This window comes from Colius striatus, chromosome 1 (assembly GCF_028858725.1).
Source record: "Colius striatus isolate bColStr4 chromosome 1, bColStr4.1.hap1, whole genome shotgun sequence".
NCBI classification, from domain to species: domain Eukaryota; kingdom Metazoa; phylum Chordata; class Aves; order Coliiformes; family Coliidae; genus Colius; species Colius striatus.
The window spans coordinates 130,154,883-130,171,413 of record NC_084759.1 but is presented as its reverse complement, the minus strand read 5'-3'; the positions used below and the strand labels follow the sequence as shown (position 1 = coordinate 130,171,413).

The window sequence follows — 16,531 nt, the reverse complement described above, 5'->3', positions numbered from 1 at the left end:
TCCTATTATTATGTAAAAAAAGAAGTCATATGATGGTCTGCAATTTTATAGGATTTTTTTTTTTTTGTTTCCATACAAGGATCAGGTGGCAGCACTAAATTTTATCTAGGAAATACAACCACAGATGGCAATGTTAGTATTTTTTCAGAAAATAGTAACCCTCAAATTATAATGTCTGTGGTTATAAACTACTACACACTACTTCTGAAGTCAGACATGGTTAAAGTCTGCATACAGTGGACCACTCCTTTTCCAGACTTTGCATGCATATTAAAAATAAACTGATTTAATGGCAGGGATCTCTTTCCAGTCAGTGCCTCCAAGTTGTGGGCTTCCTCACACACATTTAAGATTACACAACATTTTCTTTTAATGAAAAATGTTTTTCAGTGTCCTTATGGAATCACCATGGTCTCAATAAGCAGTCGACACACTAATGTTTCTGGAGGAAGGCAGAAAAACAAGAAGAAAGTGGACCTGGAAATAATGGTTGCATATCATCTTGAGAGAAATGTAGCAAACACTCCCACATAAAGAATATGGTAAAGGCAATAGAAATTGGAGAAGATGTCCTTTGAAGAGCAAGTTCTTCTCCAGCATACTATGTGGAAATATATCTGGGTAGGAATTACAATACTGAGAAAAAAACCCCACAACTTCTTGTACGAACCCACAAGATACTTAACATGAACAGCAATGTTATGACAGTCCAAGCCTATTGCTGTAAAAAAGATATTTTTTTCTTCTAAAGATAAATTGTATTCCACCCAAACAAAGTCTAACAATGTTACTCTTGGAATTGCAATAGCAAATATGCCATTTTGCTGTATACTTCAGAAAAACAGAATAAATACAGTATTTCAAACTCTTGTCTCTCTCCTAGGATTCTCTAACTTTAGTATAAGATGAAACAAATAACAAATGGGCAAAGAAAGACTGATAAACTGCTACTATTTTGTGTTCCCTTAACAGGGAACGCATAGATGAGAAGAGTTCTGAGGATGCATTTAAGGAAGTTAAATTACTAATATATCTCATACTGAAATCCTCCCTAATACAAAAGCATCATAAAAGAAGGTAAAATAATGCCAATATCACAAATATTTTACAGGTAAAAGTTGACCTACTAATAAAATAAATTGAGTGAATTCTGTTGAGGAAAAGACAAAAGTAAACTGAAACAAAAGTAAACTGCAGTTTATAGCCTATTTAACAAAGAGAGATGGGAAGCCAGAAGCAAAGGGCTGGAAAGTGATCATTATAGCAGTATTCTGAAAGGACAAACAGTAATTATTAGGACATAAAAAATGATGCATTAATAGAAGTACAAGAAAAGTAGGGGCTTGGATGAAGATTGTACCTACATTGTTAGATATGTCATCCCTTACAGATGCAAGCATACTAAAAATAAACTGATTTAATGACAGGGATCTCTTTCCACTCAGTGCCTCCAAGTTGTGGGCTTCTTCACACATTCAAGATTACATATCAGTTTCTTTTAATGAAAAATGCTTTCCTATGTCCTTATGGAATCACTATGGTCTCAATAAGCAGTGTACACACTAATGTTTCTGCAGGAACGCAGAAAAACAAGAAGAAAGCGGACCTGAAGATAATGGTTGGATATCTTCTTGAGATATCCATGACCATCAACATGAAAACAATTACATCTAAAACCAAAATCATGATACAGACCAGAGTAAAAAGCAAGAGTGGGAAAGAAGAAAGGAAAGACTGAGAGTATATCAAGTGATAGTGATGGAGTCATGAAGTTATATCAGAGATTTATCAGTGTTTTTAGTGTAGACAGAAACAGTGCTCAATATAAGCATGGAGAAAAACATGAATTAGGCTTCCAAATTCAGTATTAGTCAAGAGGCCATCTTTCACAGATAGCTTAAGGCATCTATTTAAATCTAGAGAGGTAATACTGCCTGATTCTGATAAAGCATATCACAGAGTATCAGAGAGAACTACAGCCAAGCAACTGTCCGGTGGTATCTTGCTTCTCCACAACATAACCTATGTCCTAACTTGACAACAATTGCCAGGTTGCCTGTTGTATCACACAGAATGAAACTGCAAGTTCTGCAGGCTACAGGGGGCATAGACCACAGGAAAATAGCTCTGTCTTTCAAATAGCATTATGATTTAAAAAATCATGAAAGGGGCACTTGCACTCATTTTGTTGAGGTAAGGAAACTGTAATGTCAATGAACAAAATCCCATTGGTTTGACACCTAAAAAAGTAGTCTTACTGGACAATAAAAAGACAAGGCAAGTGTATAATCTCCATATATTTTCCTCTCATACTACCCTCCCAAATACTCATTTTACACCTACCTATTTGACATGAAAGAAGGGTTTCTTTACAGATTATAGGGCTAATCAAGGGCCATTCTATAGCTAATAAATATGAAAGCTAGAGTTGGAAATCCCTTTTTAGATAAACTTTAAAAATTTATTAGTTATTCTAACCTTCTCAAATACAGAGTAATAAGGAAAAATATTTAGATAAAAACAATTTTGAACAAAAATTTAACAATGAAGTTAAGCAACAGTAGAAAAGAAACAAAAATTGGTTCTTTATACAGCCAATGCCTTCATGTTTCACTTTCATAAACTTACACACGACAGGGTGTCAAAATCCTTAAGTCATGCAATACCTAATTGATTCTGGCTTGCAAAAACTATCAACAGAAGCACTCCCTCAAGCAGATGAGCATGAATACCAAAAAAGTTTCAATAATGCAATAGGTTGGTAGACATTAATTTCCTAGCATTAAACACCATGTGTTCTCAACGTTTTCCTTTACCTTCTAAGTAATGGTATATACTGGTATTCATAAATTCAGGGAAAAACATTAAATATACATTAAAGTCCATACAGTACTGAGGAATCAAATTTTTATTCAGCTATTTAGAGGACTGCCAGTAAAATTATGTTAATACATTCCAAGATTGTAAATTACAAATTTATTGTTCTGCAAGGAACATCACTACTTCAGCTCCCCAGAGTGTGAACGTATTCAAATGGTCTTGAATGCTTAGAGATTTATTCAGCTAAAGGCTATTGGAAAGTTCACTGATTTTTGGTTGTTTTTCCATGAGCCTTTTAGTTAACTTTTCATGCAAAAACATTTTTTCTTTGTATATCTCAGTATATCTCAGTTGTGGCTTGGCTGAATGAAATACTGTAGCCTCAGTTTTCCTGAAATATTTTCCCATTGGTAAGATCATTTTGCCTTAGTGCTTTTTCTCATGTCCAAGAGGAAGTAGAGTTTATGTTAGTTCTCTTAATAAATTAAAGGATTTTTTTTTTTTTAATTATTTGCAGCCTTCAGAACACTTGAATTTTTAATGTATCTGCTGTGTGGATTATGGCAATGATGAACTCAAGCTCTTTTCCTCTTGAGAATTAGGGTAAACTACAGTAGATTATACACGATATTTTAAATGTAAGCCTTCAGGAAATGACAAAGGTGATTCTCTGCTTTGAGTGCTTTAAGAAAGTTATTAATTTCAAGCTAAGACAAGGCCCTAAATTTCCAGGGCTCACCCTGCAGCTGCCAGCTTTTACTTTACCTTTAATGAGTTTTTTTTAAACAAAATTAGGCATGTATAAATTCGCTCTAGCTTACTTTGCTACTTCTCTCTCCCTGATTTCACATAATTTATGTAACTGAGTATTTAGCCTTGTAAAACGATGACAACTACCATAAAGACAACTCTACGCATGACTGCGTAATAGCTGTGGTAGCTACTGCTACAGCTACTCTACATTGCACACTAGTTATAAATACAATACATCACTCTTCTGTTTTATTCAAAATTGTATGGATCACATCATCCTAGATCCCCAAAGAATTTTGGGATTTTTGTTTTCTTCAAAGGTAAAAATAAGTGGAAAGAAAATGACAATAGAGAGCATTGACTATTGTTTTTTCACCGAAGTGTATAGTTATTACCCAGGAGCTTCACTGCAATTCTGAATTCTGCTTCGACCAAAATATCTGTTGCAGTTTCTCTTTTTCTAGAGAGCAATCACTCCTTTATTCAGGTAAGTGTTGTAGAAATAAACACTCTATGGAACAACTTCACCAAGCAGTCCTCTTAACACTGATAACTACCAGACATATTAAATTCTCATTGCAGCAAAGTTGTCACCATAAAAAAAGCCATACAACATTGCAAAAATAGAAAATAAAGTACTAGAGACATGCCAGGCTACATCTTGCATGCTGAATATATATACGGGTTCATCATCTCTAATGACTTTTAAATGTCCTGTAAAAGGACCATGAGATTATTGTACAAATGAATATTACCTTTAATCAAAAGACTACTCATTTCTTGAAAGGAGAGCTTATTCTCCCCAATTTAAAATGTAAGCTCACTTACCCCAAAAAGATTACTTAAAATCTTCTTCAAAATTAAAAAAATCTCTTAAAAAAGCACTAAGTACCTGTCTAACACAGGTATAAAATGTAAAGATTCTACCAGTTTCAATCAAAAGTCTTTTAGACTTCTAATATCTTACAGTCTCTTCAGACAGTGCTCTAGAAAATTTCCCGGCATTTCATTGGTGATGTAATATATGCCATTTATCTCTTGAGAGTTAGGCTTCAAAGAACAAGATCTTCAATTTAATTAAAAAACTCATGTCTCTCAGTAAAGGCCTCAAGACACTGGAACACTCAAAAGCTTTAATGAAAACAAATGCAATATTCATGTTACTTTAATCCTTTAATTTCTTAAAAAACAAAGGAAAAGGGTTAAGTCAAGTTTGCTCCATTAAGCTGAAATGTTACCTCAGTATGTCTTAGTTCCCGCTTTCACTTAATTTTCACTCTGCTGTTTCATATTTGGTAATAAAGTACTTCATATTAATCATGAGTTATTTATTAAAAAGTACCCAAGTCCCCAGATTTTTTGCTGTCAAAGTTAAATGGATAAAATAAATCTTATATGGAAGCAGCGTGTCCTGCATTGATCTGCAGACTCAATATTTATCTGACTAAGGACAAATAACTTCACAGGACAAAATTTTGTCAAACATGAATGTCTAACAAGTAGAAGCCATTGGCATAAAGCTTCCAAATTTGCATCCACTGTGTCTCTCCCTCCTGGCTGCTCTGCAACAACAAAAGTAAAAAAAAATACCCGCATCTTCCCTGCTTAGTAAATATTCCTCTTTTCTTCTTTTCCGTAAATTACTTGGAAGATGAAATCTTATCATTTGATTGAGCAGAACTGTCATCTTCCAAGCTTTGTTGCTCTTATGCTGAAATTGCCTGGTGAAATAAATGTTATCTAGCATACCTTAAAGGTTTTAGTTACTTCTCACATATAAATAAGCTGTACAAGGTTCTTCTAGTGCATGTGTTTACAAACCAGTGAAAAAAGCCTCATCTTTTATTTTATAAAGAAAATTAGTTTATACTAAGTATGTCCTTTAAAATAAATAATCAAAGCTCCTAAATATATTTGCTGGTCTAGAAAGCAAAGGAGAAGACAAAAAAATTAGTATTCGTTGTATGTTTATAATAAAGATAGTATAAATGAGGCAGGAAAGTCCTTGGAAAGGCTAAATTTCTGTATGAAATAAATTTACAGAGTGTAAGTTTGAAGATGTTATATATTTATGTTAAAGAATTTTGGAAATTTCATGAAAAACTTGCATTTTCGTTAAATGAAAATAGATGAGGTGTTTCAAAACGGAACCTGCCCTCCTGAGCCGTTGTTGGGGGAGGAGGTAGAGATATCGGGAGCAGTGAGCTGGGCCAGGGATAGGGAAGGAAGATCTTAAAGTGCTGGTTGTAATTTTCTCATCGTTCTACCCCCTTTTTCCATTTATTCTGTTCTGTTTCTTGTAGAATAAACTTTCCTACTTTCCTCTCTAAGTCGAGTACTGGAGTCTGTTTTGCCCAGAACTGTAACTGGCATTGAGCCCCTCCCTGCCCTTGTCTTAATCCACAACAACCTTGCTTATCTTTTTACTCCCATTTCACTGGGGCCTCTGCCATAGTAATGAGGGTGGGGGTGAATGGGGGCAAGAGCGAGAGACTGTCATGGTGCTTCTGTGCTAGCTGGGCCAAACCACGACACCTGAGTATATAGCAACTTAGATGAACTCACGTATCCAGCTACACTACACTTCTTCAACAAAACTCTTCAGGATTCATCAGAGGTCTTCAACTTCATTACCATTGACCTCCTATTAGCGTCTAGATGTTCTGCAAGTTATAAAATTGCTGCCTGTTCCCCTAGTGTAGCAAAAAACTACTTTATTGCTCTCACTTCTATTAAGAGATTTTCTACATCACTGGTACCAATTTTCATTCTGGATAGTCTAAATCATTTGTATCTAGCCAAAATCCAAGCAATTTGTCTCCACTTGAATTTAGGTTTGAAGTCAGCTTTTAATTACAAAGAAGAGTTTGAGTGCCTGAAGGCTTATTGGTATAGTAAAATTACACAGAGTATAATAATGGTTTAGTAACAAAACCCAGCTTTTTGTGTAGTTGAATAGATATAAGGTTATAAATTGTTTAATGCTGGAAAGGGAAAGGGGAATCTGTTTCCAAAGAGTTTATTTTTAAATTTCTGTGGTATCCTATTTTACTTCCATTTTGCTTGAAATTCTAAATGTCTTTGGTTGGTTGGTTCTTATTATTCAAGACATTAAAAAAAGCCCAGTAATGGCAAATTCCAATACCTGAATGAAACATACCTTGTTTAAAATTTTTCAGATTGTAACATTTAAGCAAGTCACCAAGAAATCAGTGTATTTACAAGCTGTTTCCGAATATTTCCAGCATAAGAGTCTAGAAAATTCAACTTTTGGAAAAGCAATTTAACTGGTACTATAACATATTTAATTTGTAATTACTACAACAATTGTTAAACGCAAAGTTGGGACTGTCTCTCTCAATTTAAGTTACATATCATTAAGAAGCACATCTCTAAAAAGTAATTTTGGAAATATTTCAAGTCCATTAGTGTTTTATGTTTCCAATTTTTGTAACTATTTTGTATCTATTCTATTCTTGGGCCTAGAAAAATATCTTTTACCAAGAGAGATAATAGAATTCCAGTAGAATAAATAACAAACATAACATCTTTCCTCTTCCATAGGTATAAAAAAAGAAAAAGTCACTCAGATTGTCTACAACATAAATGCCACTATCTGAGCCAGTCATCTTGGGCTCCATATAAAGTCATTAGACAAAGCCAGGCACTTACAGGGCATGATTAATCTAATTTCAATATATGTATCTGAAAAGGTTGCAGGAATTTTTTTCTGTGTGTGTCAACCTCTTTCCATACACACAGTGTGGATGAAGACTGCTGTGCATTGCAAATATTAACTAAGTGCAGTGAGGAATGATATCACAAGAAAATCTACCAAATCATTAGGAAGACATTCAAAAGAAAAAAGAATAAATCCACAAAGTAAGTCCATTGAAGGGCAAAATATACTAACTTGATTATGCTTTCTTTGCTCTTGCATGGCTTCCAAAACAGCCTGGGCAATCTTCTCTTTATGTCTGTCACGTTCTGCTTCCCACATTTTCCTTTCTTCTACATGAATCTTCTCCATATTTCTCCTCTCCTCCTCCACTGCCTTCAGAACAGCCTCCTGCACAGCTTCTTTTTCAGTCTTTGAAACAAATCAAGAATAAATGTATGACCAAAATATATAACATGGGTGTCTAACTCATACATATTACTACTTCTAATTAAACATATAAGCTGACACAAAGTGAATAGTTTCACTTATGAACTCTCACGAACTATCTTTACACTTATCTTACAGTTCTGCCAAGCAGGTATTATTGATGGACGAATTGCAGTTACAGAAAGAAAAAGAAAGTTACAAGCAACGATCTGAAATTCTCACCTACAGAAAACACAATATATCACAACTAGCTTGCTTACTGCCAAGACAAATAACATGCATCAAAAAAACACATAATAACAGGTACACCATGGGCCTTCCTCTGCTGCTTGGTATTCCCATAGATGAGATATTCCTGCTTTTATCTATAAATATCTAAGGTCCAAAAATGGTTTGAGTGCTTTCTGTGGCAAAGTAGCCAATACATTATGTAAAACAAATGCTTCTTTCCCTGAAAAGTTCCTTAGCTATGCACTCTACAAAAAGTACTGTCTCATCTTTTTTTTTTCTCCAGTGTTTAGATTCAGCCTTCACATGGAATCATCAGGAGACACGCAATGAATCTGAAGTAACAAGAACAGCTCTTTATAAGCTGAGCCACACAAAAATATTTATCAGTAACAGAATCATTGCATAATATCTACAAATAAATAATGGCAGGTTGAAACTCAAAATAAACAAACACAGGTTGAAAAACCACATCCACACAGTCCTCAATTTTAAGAAGGTTACAGGTCATTTCAGTGCCTTTTGGTGGTGATTATGGAACCAGTCAAGTGAAAAAATACTGGGTTCCTCAAATGCCTACATATATAAAGCTGCTTCTCACAATTTATTGGTACTTGCATTACTGAATGCTTTTCAGAGAGGTTTTCTGCCAGTGTGCATGTATTACATATGAAGTTATATAGGAAATGATAATATAGCCTAATCAACTGTGCTAGGTCTATTTTGCACTGTATTCTACATCAGTATTAGAAATGAAAAATAGATTAACATTTAAAAAAATTATTCTAACCCCAATGCATTTAACAATGAAACAGACAGAAGAAATAATATTTTTAAAAAGTAAATACTTTCAGTCAAACATTGACTTAAATAACTAAAAATTTGCTAAAATGTCAAAAACTTTATATGACACATAGTTCTGTCCTCACTGAAAATTACCATATTTTTAAAAAAGTTAATTAAGACACAATGCTAATTGTTTTCTTAAATCATCAGTTGTCCCTGCTACCTAGCTCGTCAAGATGTATCAATGTTGTTAACTGAAAAATCAGATCAGATAATTTAGCTAATACCTGCAACTGAACTGCAGAATTGTGACTCCTAGCTATAAACTAATTCAGAGGCTATCTTACATAGAAGTTAGACATACTATCTACATCAAGGCATAGGATGTAGCAGTTATGTTCATGATTTATAGAACTAGCTTCTTTTAAACATCGTTGAGAATATACAAATTGACAAAGTTATGAAATAAGATTGAGTTGTTGAACTTGGCATTTGTAATAACACACATGGAATTCACATTGCATGTCAACTACTTAACAAGAGATACCTTTGCAGCAGCTGCCACAGCCTCCTTACTTCTTTGTCTTTCTTCATCCAAACATTTGTCAAGGACTTCCTGTAAAAGTTATGAAACATTAAATTGCAATACACATTAGAGGAGTGTCTAAAACACCAGTGAAAATGTTTGAGAAAGCTTCCTCTTCCAGACAACAATTCTGACAGGATTGTACTCAATGAACTAAATGATGCAGTTCAGACCCCTTTATTTGGTAAATAGAAGCAATACCTTGTGTTTTTGTGACTGCTGCAGCAAAGCTTCCTCTATCTTTTGTGAGAACACTGCCTTCTCTGCTTCCAAAATGTCAAGAAGTCGCTGATGCTATTGGGAGAAAATATTCATTTTATTGTATTGTAACCACAATCTGCTAGTGAAACAGATAAAAAGAACTCATCCAAAACAAAATTCTATTTAAAATATAGATTCAGTTAAATGAGATATACAGCACTACTATCATCGACTTCATGTCATGAAAAGAAGTAATAAGAAATGTTTAGCTCTAATAATTCCTCTCAGTCTAAAGAGTATTAGGAAAAAAGATAGATTTAAAAAAGCCATGATATAAAAGTAATACTATAAAAATTTATAAAGATGGTCTAAGCAACACCACACTTCAAACATTTCATTTAAACAAATGCAGAATTTAAATTATGGTTGTACTACCTCATAGCTATATGTATAGAAGGCAGACGACAAATGTGGGGTTTTTTCAACTATTTGGGATACCATGAACTTTGAAAGCCAGGATATGAAAGCAAAAGAGAATGGTAAGCAGTATTCCAAAAACTATTACTGGAAATCATCAATGTTGGTGATTTGTAAGGACATAATTGCCAGCAGGTCAGTACACTTTTTTACATGTTATTTAAGAGATTATACATTGCAACATTATAATATCAATACATAATACGTTTTAAGATCACCTAAAGGAAAGAACAACTGCAGCATTTTATATTAATAAAAGTGTCTAGAACGAACATAAAATTTTTACACAAACACTCTTGCAGGCAAATACCCCTTTCACCAGAATTTCTAAGAAACAGTCATTTCTATTTCATGAATTTTATTATGTTTTAATTTTAAGTGTCTCTAATGACAGCTAGAAATACATTACCAAACTGCAATACTATGTTCTGAAAAATATTTTTCATTTGAAGAATAGAATATAAAGCTTCTAGACTCCTTTATAAAATAAAACACCTATCTCCCTTCCAGGATAAACATGTAAAGAGGCATTTCCTTGTGAATTTACTTAAAATAGGTCTGAATAGAGCAGACATATTCTAATGGAAAACACCTGTGGAAGGAGTGGTGAAATTCACATCATGGTTATACTTAATGATGTGTAACTAACTTTTCTTCTGGACTTAGTATTTTCAGACATTAGCTTTAACCATCAGAGCACTTAAAGATTTTTTTTCTTTTCCCCCAGTTACTGAAAGGTGAAACAATAAATGGATTTTATTAGTTAGATTATGTCCACAACTCTTCACTTGACTGACAGCACGGACTACAAATCTGTTATATCGCTCTCATTTGAAGGAATGAGACAGTGGAAAAACAACATATACAAATATTCTATCAGACATATGTCAGAAATAGAAGTTTACTGATGTCAATCAGGAGACTGAAACTCTATTTACTTCAGTCAAGAATCCACAAAAGACTTTCTAATAAGAATTCATTAGAGAAAATCACCTCTATTTTTAAATCTCCTACAATAGAATGGCAGTCAACTCATTCAGCAAGATTAAAATTTGTAGTGTAAGACTTCCAGGCAGTTAATTCCAATTGATTTTGATCATCAGATTTCTAGGTCAGATATGCACAGGGTCTGCACATTTCAAGTTGCTATAATGGGACAGCTAACAAATGTATTTTACAACATTCTCCATGGGATTACAATTTTTAACCTTTAAACTTCAGGGCAATTTTAGAAATTTTACTTTAGATATATGTGTAAGACCATCTTCAAGCCCCTCCTGGAAATGCTGAAACAAATCAGACATCTGTATTAACACAGTGTAGAACCTGTATACATGGCCGATGGAGACAACTGATATCTATTGTCCCTGCAGACAAAACAGTTTCATGAATATAGCCTTTACATGACCCTCAACTCACTAGAAAGCAGTTTACTTTTCATAAACCTGTGATAGATCTTTATACATCCTGAAAAACAGAGATAGTGGGATCAAAATCTTTTTATCATACAGAAACCTTAAAAATTCTATCTTTAATATATTTCTGAAGTGAAAATGAATCTCCACTGCAGAGTGGAGAACTATTTCCAGATATCAATGTTACAAACAAAAACAAACAAACAAAGAAAATGTTACTCCAGTTGGTTGTTACAATAAAAATGAGTTTAACAACACATGGACATGCCAATTCTATGGAGGTAAAGCTTACAAAACAAATGGAAATACAGACAGCAGTGTAAGATAAATCAGTTTGATTCTTCTGGAAGTAGAAAGATAAATCTCTAAAATACAATATACTGATTTTCTTGCCACTTGCAAGTACAAAAAAGGTTGCCTAATAAGTAAAAAATTATCATAAAAATGAAGGCTGCCATAAATAACATTTGGAGTATTACTTTGTCTGAGCTTAAGATCTCCAGTTTCCTTGCTAGATCTGAAAATTTGTATGGCATTATATTTCAAGTTTTATGAAATTCACAAAATTTATGAAATTTGCAGAAATTCAGTAAGAAATGTATTAAGAAAGGTATCTATGTATAAAAACATATTAATTCCTCATTTTCAGGATACTAGAGGTAACTAGTTGTAAACACATTTAGAATGGTTTCCAAATAAAAGCTAATGATGCTGTCATATTTCAGTGCAGCTTCTTTTACATTAGACAGCATCCATATTTCTCAGAAACATAAAATTTATAATTTCAAGATTTAAGTCTTTTGTGAATAGCTTGGCATGTCCCTTCCTATTATAATGTAAATGTTTATTTGTGCGGAACAATTCTTCCATAAATAGTTACCTACTTATCTGAACTTCCAGAAGTTCATGTATCACCACAAATGTAACAGCTGTCCATACAACCCAGTAAAGCAAATTCTCTTGTACTGGTCCTAGAGAAAAACCTTGAAGAACTGTTTATTCGGCTTCAGAATTTCTATTTGGCCAAACAGTTTTCTTTTTCAGAAATAAACATACTTCAAGCTATTAAAATATAAATATATGAAAAGAAATGTAACTGGAAATAGACAAAGTAGAATAAGTCATTAAATGAACTGCTCCTCCCTGAAACAGGTCTTGAGTCCAGAAAGTCCTTACTGCATAGTTAGCATAGATACAACAAATAGGAAGAAAGTTTCCATTCTTCAGGTAATTAATAAAAATTTTAATTATTTATCAAGAATCCCTTCATTTTTTTTCCAAAGTATTACGCTCCATAGTAGTATTAGTCCTCATACAGAGTCATGGAATCAGCTTGAAAGCTGTGCTTATTAAAATGATACAAAGAGAGCTCAGTGGTATTACTAGTCTGTTTAATAGAAAAGAACATACTACCTTGTTGCCTGAATCATTTTTACAGAAGCACAGATCTTTCAAAAGTATACGCAGATACCAAGATTATACATAACACTTATGCAGAAAATGTGGTGAGGGATAGTAATGGTTTCTGTGCATTCCCTTTTCTGACACCAATCAAGGAAATCTTAGCTATTTCCTTATAATGACATGATTTTGACAGATTTTGAAAAAAAGCAGTAGAGGAAATTATTAATGAATGTATGAATAAAATTCCAAGCAGTTAGTTGAAATGTCTCCACATAGCAAACTATTGTAACCTCTCTGGAACTAGCATTTAAATTAAGTTAACTAGCTTTGTACTTCCTATTTTAAAATAATCCATATATATTTTAAGTAGAAGTTACTTTACAGAAGCATTAGGTACATTAATTTTCTACACATATGCAGAATGAATTTAGTACTAAATGGTCATAGTGAACTTTAGATACAGTCAGTCCTCCTCAGTAGATCTTTCAGATGACATTATGAAAGGGAGTCAAGGTAAAAAACATAAAAAAGATGACAGTTTCACTTCAGCACTTCCTCATTTTAGAGCTTTCAAGTACTCTGGTCTATTTAGCTAACAGAAATTGTGGGATGTTCTAGGTTCATTTACTTGGCTTGCAGATTTTTTTTTTTACAATACAGACCACTGATGAATTAAAGATCATATTTGCCGAGATAAATGCCTACAGCTAGGCAAATATCTCATAACGTCCTTCTCAAAAGGAGTAAAAGTTACAGAAAGGACATGAATTGAAGTATTCTTATTCAGCATTTCCAGTTTCCACAGATAAGAGTTATGAGTATGTCCTCTCTGTTAGACAGCTTTAGAGGAATAAAGGAAGTCTGTTGAGATTTAAGGCATTACTCAGAGATATCTATATACTGAATTGTTATTCACAAGCAGTGTAGAGGCTACTTCCTCTTAGGCTTATGTAGATGTCGAAGTTGGAGGTCTCCTGGTAATTGCAACTGTCAGGAGTATATTACCCATGCTTCAACAAGTAAACCTAATAAAAGCTCTCAGAAAGGAGTGATCAGCCACCTGTAAGTAGGTGAATGAGTTCATCAGACCTAATAGTTCCGTGAAAAATAATCAAGTCTGTTCCAGTTTTCCTGTGAAAGTTGTGATAATGACCTACTTCTGGAGTTTTAAGTTTGGTAAAAACCCCTAACCTGTGTAGACTGAAAGACAGCGTCCATGAAGTTTTAAAACGGAAGTTTTCCTTCACTAATCAACAATGGAAGAATCAGAAAAAAAGGTAGGAAAATTCTAAACATGTGGGGCTTTGAATCCAATTATCCAGCCATTATTAAACAAACATATCTTACTGATGAAAAGTCATGGCTACACATAATCTTAAAAATAAATAAATAAATAACGTCCTAACTGGAATTGTGGTGACTGAATCAGCATGAGGAAAAAATACATCTCAGTGAAAACTGCACTCCAAAGAAGGAAGTTTTTAGCCAGCATAAGTGTGCTAAGCTGCACATTCACAATACATATCTATAAGGCATAGTAGAATACTATGCAGAAATACTCAGATCTAAACCCTTTTAACTTAGGTACAACAAATAGTATAGCTCTTCAACGCATCAGTTTGAACTAATGCTTCTAGGTCAAGCACCCTTACCTATTCCTCTTTCTGACAAAGTTGTAATTTGCTTCCTTTTATTGCTTAGGAAGTATAGGGTTAAGAGTTTAAAGTTCTGACGTGTAAAAATTCTGGAGACCAAATTGTAGTGGGACATGATGGTCTAATAAGACCCAGGAAAGTATTTTCCAATAAAATAAAGAACTCAAACATTTTTAAAAAGTAGTATTCCAAAGTGGAAAGAAATACTAGCATTTCCACCCTCCTCTCTGGAAAGCAGCATGAGAGTATTAAGAGAAGTATTCTGAAAATCAACTTAATACAAAAGGCACTCAAAAATAGGTTATACTGTTTTTCTCCCACCAAGAACTTCTCTAGGCAATAGTTCCAAATGAAAAATGTTTGATGTAGATTCAAATATAAATACAGAGGTCCTGTGGTTTTTCTTGATTCCTGTAAAAAAAAAATTAAAGCAAAAAAAAAATCTTTCTTTTTTTCCTGGAATGTGAGTCACAGAATACATTGTAAACAGATTTAATCACAATAGCTACTAGTAAGTCTTTTTTTGTTATTTTTATATATTACATTTATTTCTGAGGAATCATGACATTTTTCTTTCAGGTAATCTTCTTTTGTAGTATTACAAAGTACACATAACAATTCAAGCAGTGAATGAAATAATGCAAGATATGAGCCATTTTGTGGATAAAATGCTGCATTAAAGCTATTAATAAGTAACTATAATGTAATTACTTATTTAATAAGTAATAATTTACTTACTTAATAAAATTTATAATTCTTTGCACATCCTGAACTGGAATTAAGAAAAAAAAAAAAAGCAGAAAATAGAGTCATTCATGAAGTTAAATGCTTGTTAAGAATATAGACAGTTTTTTCATGGGCCCTGTATTGTTTCATTTGAAACAAAAGATGTATACAATTTCATCCACAAATACCAAACAATTCTTTTGCCATAACTAATAGACATCCAATTTATATTTCTGGAGGCTGGTTCCTTGATGTTATTGAGTAAACCACTGTGCACAGATAACCAAATTCTGTATGGATAAATTAATTTTGTTAGCAGCTATTCATAGCTTATGTAAAACTATTCGATTAGATAAAATTCAAAACCAAAACAGTAAACAGTGTTACAGAACAATCCAAGATAAGAAGAGTATCTTAAGCAGGAAAAAAAAAAGTCTGCATTATTTTGTAGTATCACTGCAAGAAAATATTGATATTTCACAAGTTCACAGATCTTTCATCTGAGGAAATAATTTTCACACACTAATGAAATGACTCTTAGAACTTTCTTTTAATGGCATCATTCTGAAAAAAAGTACATTAAAATAGAATGTTTAATTAATCCTCGGTGAAAAAAGAGTTTGCTGTATTTTTTTTAATCTAATGAAACTGCATTGTACCTAGCAGTTTAACAGAAGAAGTTTAACAAGCATAATAACATCTTATTTCTCATCTGCAGTTTGGTTTGGTTTTTTTTTGTATCTCCATTACACATGGACATAGAACCGTTTCTGTCCCTCAAGACTTGGGAAAAATATTCTGAAACATTTAGCAAATGTTTCAGTACTTCATTCATCACCTGGAATAATAAAATGGTGGACTGGGCTATTTAAGAATTCACCAATGCAAATTTGTTCACCCCTTTTAACAAGAAACATTCTTACCCTCAGAATTGTTATTTTATTTCTGTCTCTTACAAAGGAATCTAACAGCAGGAATAAATAACACAGGGAAACAATATCTCTGTGAGAGGAAGATGACATAACAAAACTACAAATTATAGCAGCACGACTTTGTAAAGTTACCAAAATACACCCATTTATTACATCCTACTGTCCAGAAGAAAAAGGCATCCTGATTAAAACTCCATAGAAAAGCACCTTTTCTTCACCACTGCTAAACTACATCTAAGTCAAATGACAAGATCTGTTAATCGTAAGTGGTTTCCTCCACTGTCCTCACTATCTGTGGCATCTGAGTATTTGGCAGCACAAGGTGGAAAATCTGCCTGAAGAATTCCAACATCTGTTACATATTTTGACTTCCTCAAATTATAACTTATTACTGCATGGTTGAACTGTATCTTTTTACCAGTTTGAGGTCCAAGTGACTA

The 16,531-nt window shown here is 33.3% G+C and overlaps 1 protein-coding gene across 3 annotated transcripts in view; it reads right to left on the bottom strand.

Moving 5' to 3' along the window:
* Positions 1-16,531, bottom strand: part of CCDC91 (coiled-coil domain containing 91) — a 147,723-nt gene that overhangs the window by 31,993 nt on the left and 99,199 nt on the right. For all 3 annotated transcript variants that reach the window (XM_061988803.1, XM_061988805.1, XM_061988804.1), the window contains 3 exons: positions 9,483-9,575; positions 9,243-9,311; positions 7,487-7,663 (listed from right to left, as the gene is read on the bottom strand). In XM_061988803.1, the coding sequence (XP_061844787.1) occupies positions 7,487-7,663; positions 9,243-9,311; positions 9,483-9,575 (339 nt within the window). The remainder of the gene's footprint in view (positions 1-7,486; positions 7,664-9,242; positions 9,312-9,482; positions 9,576-16,531) is intronic.